Here is a 12,544-nt window from a genome sequence, read left to right as displayed (position 1 = left end):
CTACCAATTAATCCTAATGCACACTCTACCAAGCCAATAAACATCCGAAAGTAATCATCAACATGAGAATAGACTAAGCTAACAACTAATCACAGAATCATCACCCATAAGCATGAAACGGACAAAAGAGAATAACAGAACAAAGGCCTGGAAAAATCAGATCAATAAACTACTAATCTAACTGACTAATTAACGATAATTCAGAGCCTAAGTCCTACTGTTAATTGAAATGGCTAACTGATAAAGCATAGAAACACGAACTAATTTAACCTAATAAAATTAGACTTAAAACAAGTAAAAATCAGAATTAACCATGGACAATTTCCACAATCGATCAAATCAAATAGAGAAGAAGAAGAGACTGTTAGGCTACACTGATGTAAATTGAGCTTAGAAAGTTGGAGAGAGACTCACCGACGGAGAGAAAACTCCGGTCAACCACTGCCATTCGAATCTCTCCAGATTTTTGACACGCAACATCCCTAACCATGTGTTTTTACAAGAGAACACATGGTTAAGGATATTACGGTCCAAAATCACAAAGATTTTGGGTTAGGGTTTTGGCCATAAATTCTTAGATTTGAAATTCGAGCCGCTTCACCGATATTCGAAGGAAGATGGTCATGGATTTGGGTTGAGGGAAGTCCGGGGATGGTGTGGTATGATTTTGGTCCAGTTTGGATGAATTTGCGACTTGGCCGGAAAACTTCAATCGGAGATTCAATGAGCTCCGGCAATATTCGAGGGAAACCAATGGTAGGAATGGAAAGAGGAGAGTGAGGAGGACGAGGGGTGTAAATTTGGGGGTGATTAGCATCGGCGTCGCCACCGGCGATCTAGGGGTTTCGGGGCGGCGCGGCTAGGGTTTGTGGGGGGTGAGGAAGACTATGGGGAATGGGGTGGGGGGACCTTCGGACAGTTTTATAGTACACCTACCTCGCCTCTGAGCCGTTGATCTTATTAACCTCGACGGTTTGGATTGATCGACGCCAAACGGCGTCATTTTGATTTTAGCGTATTGGACCGGATGGGGAGAGGGTTCTGGGCTGTTTGGCGTGATGGTTTGGGCTGATGCTCAATTCAGAAGAGGCCCAATTGTTTCTTTGCTTGAGACAACCCTTTTATTCCTCATTTTAAAGTGTTCTTCTCTTTGAATTTTGATTTTCCAAATTAATTCATCCTTATTTTCCACCTCATTTTTGTTACTAATTATCTAATTTGCAAAGATTGCAAGAAGTTAAAAACTAAACTAAGCTAATTAATGTCTAAAAACTTTTAAAACTAATTTGTGACAATTTCACAATTAAAACAATAAAATGCTAAAGTGAGCTATTTTGTAATTTTCATGTTTTGTTTAAAAACAAATTAATCCCTAATTAATCCTAAAAATATGAAACTATATCCTGAATGTAAATGCATATTTTTGTATTTTCATGTGAATTAACACGCACAAATAAAAATGCAAACAATTAACAGAAAATGACACAAAAATTTACAAAAATTGTAAAAATAAGGGAAACATCATTTTGTTTAAATTTTTGGGAATAATTTCATATATAGGGCAAAAATCACATGCTCACAATGAGTATCTGAGTACTGAACTGACATGAGTGTCTGAGTACTGAACTGCCATGAGTATTTGAGTAACTAACTGGCATGAGTATCTGAGTATTGAACTGACATAAGTATTTGAGTACTGGAAACTTGAATGTTATAACATGACACGTGAAATACTGGTTGTACCACTGCTAACTCTAGTGGTAAATCCAACTCATAAGCTAATTGATCGATCCTTCACAAGATTCTATATGGCCAAACATAGCACGGACTATGCTTCCCCTTCTATTCAAATCTCATAATGCCTTTCACAGGCAAAACTTTCAGAAACAACCAATCATCAACTTGAAGCTCTAGGTCTCTATGCCGCACATTCGAATAGGACTTTTGGCGACCTGAGCCATCTTCAAACGCTCTTGAATCAACTTAACTTTCTCTATAGTCTGATAGACCAAATTTGGTCCCATCAACTCCCTTTCACCAACTTTTGGACCAACCAATTGGTGATCTACACCTTCGGCCATAAAAATCATGCTTTCAAAATGAGCAAGATAATCCTATTATAAGGCCCATATTTACCATCTCCACTCAAAATATGTGTATTCTGTGATAACCACTGGGCTTTCTGTTGCTCGGCTTTCACTTACTGATAATTCGGATACTTGTCCATAAAGTCTACAATGTTCTTTTTCATGTCGTTCCACCAATAAATCTCCTTAAGACCATGATACATATTTTTGGTACCTGAATAAATAGAACACCTGAAATTCTGTGCTTCTAGCATGATCTTCCCTCTTTAAGTCCATCTATGTCTGGAACACACAATCTGTCGTGGTACCTCAAAGTACTATCATCTCCCCCTTACTCCAAAGCTATCATTTTATGCCTGTGAATCCCCTCTTTCAGCTACAAGTAGGGATCATCAACTATTTCTCCTTCACTTCGCCTACTAAGGGGGGGGACAAGTCATATTCTAGACAACAACTCTACTATCTTTGGAGTACGTAAATTGAACTCCTAGCAAGGCTAAGCGGTGAACTTCTTTCACTAGAGTTGTCTTATCTACCTCGATCGTGAGTTATACTTCCCACACTTGATTCTCTTTTTAAGTACTTCCTGAAAACACTTATATAATTGTTGTGAGCTAAGTCTATACTCCGAAGATTAGAGTCTCATGCGATGGAACTACCCTCGTAATACATAACTGAGCATGATTTTTGTATAGCTTTTTTGTGATCACTTTATCATCAATAACTAAGCTCGGTGATTATTCTACTCACTTTGTGTTTCTTACACATATTAGACATAATCCCTATGGTAATTATACAAATTTCCCTCATTACCGAACTGATTTTCTTTTTCATATCCCATGCTAACTATTCGAGTTTCAATTCTCCATCTGGACTTACTGATGGTTTTCACATCACCCCTTAGACCAAATGTCTTGTACTTGTGGATCCTTCCTTTTTTTTGTTGGGATTCTAACAACTTTATTTATCTTCTGCAACTCTTTGCACTTTACGTTAATGATGACTCATCTCCCAACTTACCTCTGAGAAATCTTTCTTACTAGGAAAAACTAAATTATTTATATAAACGGAAAGTTTATGTCTTTATAACTATCATACATAATCGTAATGATTTAACTCTGCCCACACTGCTAATCTTGGGGAAACCCCTTTTCGATAACTCTTAAAGGGCATTCTTCTATAGTTTGCTCTCTCACTACTAGCTGATTTTTTTTCCACTGCCACTGTACTTCAGGTTTAACTTAAACTCTTTGAGTTCTAACACATGCATTCGGTATTTCAAACTTCCATCCACTCACTAGAGATAACCTGGCTAAGTGGATCAAATCTTACCTCTACTAGCTCTGCTAAAATTGCTAATTCATTGTATCTACTCAACTTACTTACTATCCTTTCATTACCCACCTGCTAGCATCATATTTTCTTCTCCTGCTTTGAATAACTAAAGTGAAGCATAAGGTTACTCCTAACTTCCACATCATCTAATCATATTCTTTTACCGCACACTATCATTCTTTTTGAACTATGTACATGGATCACACCTAGGGGAATTTCATTTGTCTTAAACAAAATTAGAATATCTAACCCCAAACTTTCTATACACTTGAAAATCATATCATATTATAAACATTCGGAGTAAACACTTAGTCACATAACTTAAGGGGAATTGTCATATTCTTTATCTCACAATAATAGCTGCTTCTTATAGCAATTCACTAACGTCGTACTTTCTATTTCTGATTTGAATAAATCTAAAAAACTTAAAATCGTTCCCTAAAATTCACTATTGGCTGCTATTGGTCCTCATTTCATACATCATATCTTCTAGTCATTTGCATGAGTTGTACGAAATCACATCTTTGGTAACAACAAATGTTTCTGACTCCTAGGTATTTTACCCTTATGCTCTTTTCTATCTAAAACTATAGTGACCAATGTCAGGGTCTGACATCTGAACTATCATCATCCAACTTGTGGCTCCATTTCCAAGAATTAGAAATGAGATTGTTTAATGAGGTAAAACACATATGAATACACTACCATACACAAACTTGTCCTTCAGAGTATACCATCATCAGATAAATCACTTCATGTACCGTCCGATGAGTCTTGGGTCTTAATCTAGACCTAAAATATGCGAAGTTTTCTCTATAATCATTGTTACTTATATTTTCTTTGAGAACCCATATGCATCACTGGATACTCACAAGTCACCAAGAATTTTGATACACTGAAAATTGGATATTTGGTAAACATATAACTGAATACTGGCTTACTGAATAACCATAAACTTGCTAACTGAAGGATTGTATAACTGGTAACTGAGGTAAACTGATAACCATAAGACATGATAATTGCTTTTGTACTTTCTGATAAAGTTATGCTCTATCTGTAATACTATCCATTGCATCCCACTTTTAACATCCTCTAAAGTCTTATATTTACCAACCTATACTCCATGATTATACCCCAATGGGCAATTATCCTCTCTAGGACCTTACGTTTCTCCTGCGCGTCGCTTGGGAATCCAATACGTTTGGAATTCGATAGGAAGAGAAGGTTACCTTTTGCTATAAGCTTCATGGCACAATCTAGAGTAGAAAGAAGTGAGACAATCCTGGATGTCTTGGTAGTTAACCATTTATATGAGTGGTCGGCACACACATATAAAGGAAACTCCAATGGACACAACTTCATAGACTCCCTAGAACTCTTGAACCTAGCGCTCTGATACCAAGCTTTGTCATGCCCCGAACCTGGGCCTGGACATAACACGACACTCGGTGCCTAACTAGATGTGACCGAGCGAACCAACTGACTGGCTAAATCAACATGTGATATCATAACATACTGAATGCGGAAGATAAACTAACACATGCTGGTATATTGAAAGTCTGAATAATATAAATCAAAGTAGGAAAATACTAATACAATTTCTTAAACGTATTTGTAGCAAATATAGCTTAACATGAAAAACTTGAGACTTTGTCTAACTGTTACTCTAGTCTATGAAGCCTCTAATGAAATACTGAAAACACTAACTGTTTAAAAATACTTAAGACTGTAAGGTAATAATAAAGCTCCAAAAGAACTGGGGATCACCAAATAGCTGGTACGAGAATCCTATCGCTTTGAATCATTAACCTGTAAATCATTACCTGCATCGTGAGATACAAGCCCCGGGAAAAAGGGACGTCAGTACATTTTAATTGCACTGGTCTGTAAAGCAACTGAAAGAAAGAATTGTAAATGTTGAAACTGAAACTAAGCTGATAATTGAGAATTGATAATTGATAACTAAAATGATAACTATTGAAACTGAAACTGAAACGATAACTAATAACTAATAACTGAACTGGTAACTGAACATATAACTGATAAGTGAACTGAACAAAGGAAGTAAGGATATGAATACTCCCTCTTCTGAATGATGAACAACATGTTTATCTAAAAATTAAACTGTGGCCTCATGCCCAATATATATATGTGCACAACTGCGGCCTCGAGCCCAAGTATACATATACATAACTGCGACCTCAGGTCCAAAACGCATAAATCATAAACTGCGGCCTCAGGCCCAAAGATGCATAAAGCATAAACTACGGCCTCAGGCCCAAAGATGCATAAAATATAAACTGCAGCCTCATGCCCAAAGATGCATAAACTGCGACCTCAGGCCCAAATACAGGTGTTCAACATTCAGGAATTTAAAATCAGGAACTGAGAATCATACTGCAATACATGATAGTGAAATACTGAATCACGCTGAGTTACATGATACTGGAATACTGGATCATACTGAGTTACATAATACTGGAATACTGAATCATACTGAGTTACATAATACTGGAATATTGAATAGGACTAGAATGAAACAGGTATACTTGAACTAGTTATGAACACTGAAACTTCAACTGTTTATGACATGCTGAGTAAGCTATACTGAGACTTAGGGACATCAAACCCAAGTCTATATTGAATACAAACTGAGCTCACAACATTCAGAATGAAAGTCATGAACGAGTTATGAAGCTAGAGAATAGAAGTTCTACAACTATTCAAGGAACTAGGCTTAACTATATTTCAGAGGCAACTGATACGTCGTAAAAGAAACATAGTGTAAGGAGAATCATTAATATTCCTAAACATAGAGAGTTAGCCTCACATATCTTAACTTCCTACTCTTGAGCATAATACAACATTCGCCAACCCTTTCAACTTTAATCTATATCAATACAAGTCAAAGGGATTCCATATTAGCAATAATACTGATGTTTTGGTCACTTAGGCATTTTCTTAAACACTTGGTGGCATAAAGCTTCATAGTCCTTATTAATAGTATTTCTACACCCAATAACTTATTCCCTTTCTTCTAGATAAATTCTAAAGTCTCAAATGGTTATAATCAACATCATTCTTTATCACTCATAAGGTAAACAATACCCTTAACCAATAATCAACAATCAACAACCCAAACCTATAACCATTCATGCTTTTCTATCAAACTCATCAACTCATATCTCATGAACTAGAGTCTATAACCATTAATTCAATGATAGAATCAATTAGAAGGTGAAGATATTACCTTTTTGACGTTCAATCTTCTTGAATTCGAGCTAGTGTTTCTTCTCTCAACAATGGTGTCCAAATCGAATATCTAATGATATGGAGGGTTTACCCATGTTAATAGGATGTTGGAAATCAAAATTAATTTAGAATCACCATTAGAACTTACCTTGGGTGGTGGAGGGACCTTTGAGGAGTTAGGTTTTTGAGAGTTTTCCTTTCTAGGGCAAGTTTTTATGTTTTGGGGTTGTGGGGGACAAAATAGGGCTTAAAATGACTTCCCAAGACTGCCACCGCGTCCCAGTAGGCCTGACCGCGGTAAATAGCTAGAGCACTGCCTACCGACCGCGGTCGCGGTCACGCGGCCAAACAAGGTGGTTATGCACTATTCTGTAAAATTGACATAACCTTTTGCACAGAGCTCCGTTTGGGATCCACAATATATCGTTGGAAAGATATTTCAAAGACCTATAACTTTCGTGCTTTGAGTTTTCCTAAATTTCTTACAAGTTTTCACTAAACCCTGCTGGAATACGGACCTTCTGCAAACTTAGTCGATTTTGTCGAATCTTATGCACCTCACTTTCCATCTTGATTTTGAAACAACTATTTTCACCCATAATCATCCCGATAGGACTTCATATGTCCAAAATATAACCTTTCTTCTCCTTTAACTCATTCATATCTAATCCAAATGTGTGGGGTGTTGCTATTGCGAGCCAAAAATTGAATGATTCTGTATGCACTTGTTGGCTTTTAACCGATGAGTGTCACTTTGCCTAGACGGTCTTGAAAATTTTAGAGTATAGGGCTCATCTTCCTTTTCCTTTGACTCTTGCATTGGCTCATACATATTAATTTACATTTCACCATCTGAACATAATATAGAGAAGTGTTTGGAATGAGGTCCAACGCGCTCAAATACATGAACTTCAAGAATTTTTAACCTCCTCAACAATCACACTAGGGTAAACTAAATTTGTATCATTAACGTCCCTAGTTGACTCTAGTATTACTTCTTCAACATCGACATCCTCAAATTCTAGTTGGTTAGATTGTTGGTGTTCTACTCTGACCTCCTCCATTAGAACATCCGTTTCGGTATCTAATTCATATTCTTCTTGGCTACTATCCACAATATTGGCTTGTTGAGTATTAAATGCTTTAACTAGTTGACTCACTTATCCCTCTAGGTTGAGAATAGTAGCATCTTGCCTTTGTATGAGCATTTGTTTCTCATTATTTTGTTCCACAAGGCACCTTAGCATATTCTTGATCTCTTTCAGGTCATCATCCATGGGTTCTTTGTTCCTATTAACTTCACAAGAAAAAGAAGAAACATCAAAGTAAGGGGTTGGGAAAGATAAGAAATATAAGCACAACCATGAAAGTGATCATCTTGACCACCACACAAATCACACACATTCCACACATACGATTGAGTTGGTGTACATAATTTTGCTACGGGTGGTTACCTCCACTATATGCATGAAGAGGATCAAAAGTAGAATTACCAACATCAAAACTCTCATAATTCCAAGATGTTATTTTTATAAAATCAACAAGTAAAACAAAAATAAAAAAATCAAATACAAGAAAATAAAAATAAAAGTTCAAACTTGCAACCTAGCAATATGTACACCTACAGCTACACCGTAAGTTCCCCGGCAACGGCATCAAAATTTGATCACGTCCAACTCTAGTCCTAAAAAGGATAAGCGATCGCTGCAAATATAATCCAGTCTAAAAATTCTGAGTCGAATCCCACAGAGAACTAAAGTTTAGCTACAACTTTTTACTATCACTAAGAAGACAAGCTCGAATAATTCCTAAGTTATAAATATTAAGATTCTTGTATCTAATTAACTAACAAATTAAATTAGTATATTAACAACTAGGGATACTAAGGATTGGAGACAAGATTAAGGAGGTCTAGATTTATGATTTCTCCAATTGTCGGAATCCTTTCCACTATATTCTTTATAATTTCGCCTAAGTATTCTCTACCGATCGTGAGTACTTTGAGTGTCATAATTCTCTTCCGAGCAACTTCCACAATTTACTAGATATATTCTTTCGAACTACACTAGCTGGCACTAATTCACCGCTCACTAAGATCGCACCAAGGTCTCGTTATTCCTAATCCCACATTTAAACCCTCAATAGAGATTCCTTACATATGTTAGGAGTGATGTTGTTCAATAACTACCTAAATAGATATATATTTTCCAAACAATACATACTAAATAGGCACAGTCAATTGAGGGCCCTTTACCAAGGACAGGAGAACGAATAAATTTCTCTCTCTAAAAATTCTTTTCTCTCAACGGTAACACCAACGGTAATAGAGTGTATCCACCCCAAATGGATACTTCTCCTGCCAGCCAACCGACGTCTATCACCCAGCCTAAAGACCCACCCACAGAAATAAGGCCACCAGTTGTCCTTCCACCTGACCCAAAAATCTCCTTCTCCACTGCTCTTATAGGAACCACAAGCACCTGCAACACAATCAACACCAGCACTGTGGTGGCAAGGCAAACGACTCACAACAGGAAACCTGTTGTTATCTTCAAAGCCTCCGACTACTATGGTGTAATGGCGGAGAATTGTAAATGGACTTTGGTCAGAAAATTCACCATGGGAAGACCCAAGATTGAAACAATTAGGGCAAAATTCATTGAACAAATTCCTTTGAAAGGAAAGGTAAGAATTGGGGCTTATGACTATAAACATGATTTCATTGAATTTAACAATGAAACAGACTTGAACACTCCTTACTTCCAACGATTTATGGGAATTTATGGAGCCTTACTGAGGATGTTCAAATGGTCTCCTGACTTCAACCCCAACGAGGAAACTTCCTTGGCTCCCATTTGGATTTTATTACCAGAACTCCCTTTCCATATGTTTAAATGGGAGTACCTAAAGCAAGTATTAGAACAAATTGGCACTCCAATGAAGGAGGACATTGCGACCATTGCAAGAACTAGATCATACATGGCCAAAGTCAGGGTAGAAGTCGATCTGATGAAATCACTTCCAAACTCGGTGTTCATCGGCATTGAAGGCGATACAACAAGATTGAAGGGCAAAGATCAAAAACTAGAATACGAGGGTGTCCCAACATTCTGTAAGACATGTAAACTATATGGACACGATTATGAAAGATGCAAGGTTGAGGCAAGAAAGAGAGAACAAGCCAGAGCCAACCAAGAAACTAAAAATGCTGAGAAAAAAGAAGACCAAGCAAGAACTAATATTGCTGGAGAAATAGGAATTAAGGTTACTGAGGGGACACAGACTCATATTGAAAATCAAAAGGACGATGGATTCATACAAGTTAAAAACAAGAGGAACAGGAAAAAAAGACCTTCCAGGCAGAGAGCTCAAATGTCAATAATAATGAGACCAAAAAAGTTGTTTTGAATCAGCTACAACCTCCACACGACCAGACAACTCTTAAGAACAGAAATACCCAAGCAACATAACCTGCCAAAGACAACCTGGTTGCAAAAATGAGGGAACTACTACTATACAGCGAAAAAGAGCCAATCCAAACAAGAACAGCAGCAGAAACAAGAGAAACAAGACTAAAAAGTCGACTACCCAATGCCTAAAAGTCAAAAACAGACTTTGGATCAAGCAAAAGCCAAAGCAAATAGAAGAGAAAATCATATAAGTAGTACAAAAAAGAAGGGAAAATCAACATGGAGAACATAATAAAAGAGAATACTACGTGCAAGGACCAAGAGATAAGGCTCAACATGAAGGAAAAACAAAAGAGCACGATAGCAGTAGCGCTAGCTCAAACAATCAGATTATGTCCCCAGTCACTGCGGACACGGCTTGCATTCAAAACAAAGGTGGAAAAATTGTTATTGATCTGGGAACACTTGAGCATTTTCCAGGGGAATTGAACAACAAACATAGCCCAGGTATAGAAAACAGTTCTATCTATGAATCAGGAGAGGACATCAATAGTAATCAATCTCATGAGGCCTCCACAGATGATAAAATTGCAAATAGTTCTATAGGAGGAAGTGAGGATGAAGATGAGCCTCACGGACAGTCTAGTTGAAGCTTTTGTATCTGTACCAAAGCATCTTAACGACCCTGTGGAAAAAGAAACAGAGGAGGTGATACAAAAACATGGCCTCTCACCAAGAGGGAACAAAAGAAGAAACCACAAAGGTAAAGGAGGCAACCCCAAAACCTCAAGTACCTTCCAAACACAAGGCAACCTACAAAATCCCAACCTTTCATAATGATTAACATCATCAATTGGAATATTAGGGGAATGATATCCAAGGGTGCAAGTGAAAGATTAGCCAAACTAATCAGAATTCATAAGGCTCACATGGTCATTCTCCATGAACATTTTCTCTCTTCTAACAAGTTAGAAGACTACAAAAGGTACTTTGGTTTTGATCAAGATGTCTCCAATAAATGCAGCAAACTGTGGCCTTCTGGAATAATGAACTGGAGTGTGATGTCATCGACAATAGCAGACAACAGATTACTCTCAATATTAAGGGAGATGAGCAAACATATTGGATCACAACAGTATATGCTAGGAACAGTGCTGTGAAAAGAAGAAATTTGTGGACCAAGCTGAGGAACATAAGCAGCAGAATCAATGGCTCATGGACCATCCTTGGTGACTTCAACACTATTATGGCTCCAGAGGAGAAGAAGGGTGGTACCCTCACACTTTAAGCAAAAGTGCAGACTTCATTAGATGCATGGATGACTGTGGAATGTCAGATCTTAGCTTTACAGGGAATCCTTTTACATGGTGCAATGGCAGCAGGGGAGAAAAAAAAATCAGCACAAGACTGGATAGGGTTCTTATTAATGAAGACTGGGCAAAGAACTTTCAAACAAATAGAGTCGACCACCATGCCAAATCAGGGTTGGATCATAGTCTCATCACCTTTAAATTTGGTAATGAGAACCCTGAAGTTATCAAATACTTCAGGTTCCTTAATTTCTGGACTAAGTAGAGCAACTACAACTCCTTAATTGAAAGCATCTAGAACAAAGAGATCCAGGGAAATGACCAATAGATCCTTCAACAGAAATTAAAAGTTGTAGCCAGGGGCCTTAGCAAATGATCCAAAGAGTCTATTGGAGATGTATTCACTTCAGTCAAACAGACAGAGCTGGAAATGTGTAGGTTAGAGCAGGAATATGAGACTAATAACAACAATGTCAACAGACAGAACCTATACAAGGCCCAAGCACAATATACTAGATGGCTAAAGATGCAAGAATCCATTCTCAAGCAAAAATCCAGAATCAAATGGGCTGAAGAAGGTGACTCTATCTCCAAATATTTTCATAGTGTGATTAAGGAGAAAAGGAGGAGAGCACATATCCACAAAATTAAAGATAATCAAGGAACATGGATTGAGGGCAATGAAGCTATTGCAAATGCTGCTATTGATAATTTCAGCAATTTGTTCATTCACACCCAAAGTGACAATAATCTGTCCATTCTGGAATGCATTGAACTGATAGTCACAGAGAAAGACAACCACCTCATGAACCAGATTCCTGAAGAAGAAGAGATTAAACATATAGTATTCTCTATAGAACCCAACAGCTCTGCAAGCTCGGATGGCTTCAATGGTCACTTCTACCAAGCATCATGGGACACTATTAAAAGGGAGGTTTGCAAGTTTGTTCAAAAATTCATTAATGGTTACAATATTTCCAGATATTACACTCATACTAACTTGGTCCTCATTCCTAAAGTGTCCTCTCCTTTATCTTTATCTCAGCTAAGACCCAATAGTCTTTGTAATGTGTCAAACAAGATTATCTCCAAAATTATCAGTGCTAGGATAGCTAACTTCCTTCCTAAATTAATCTCCGATAATCAATCT

At 37.4% G+C, this 12,544-nt stretch overlaps 1 protein-coding gene across 1 annotated transcript; it reads left to right on the top strand.

The window, feature by feature from the left end:
* The first annotated feature begins 9,017 nt into the window (after positions 1–9,017).
* LOC104215844 (uncharacterized) lies at positions 9,018–10,082 on the top strand. The gene has a single exon (XM_009765765.1). The coding sequence runs from the start codon at positions 9,018–9,020 to the stop codon at positions 10,080–10,082; it is 1,065 nt and encodes a 354-aa protein (XP_009764067.1).
* The last annotated feature ends 2,462 nt before the right edge of the window (positions 10,083–12,544 follow it).

Source organism: Nicotiana sylvestris, chromosome 2 (genome assembly GCF_000393655.2).
Source record: "Nicotiana sylvestris chromosome 2, ASM39365v2, whole genome shotgun sequence".
Lineage (NCBI taxonomy): Eukaryota > Viridiplantae > Streptophyta > Magnoliopsida > Solanales > Solanaceae > Nicotiana > Nicotiana sylvestris.
Note: the sequence above shows the minus strand (reverse complement) of the source record. Positions and strands in the feature narration are given on the sequence as shown.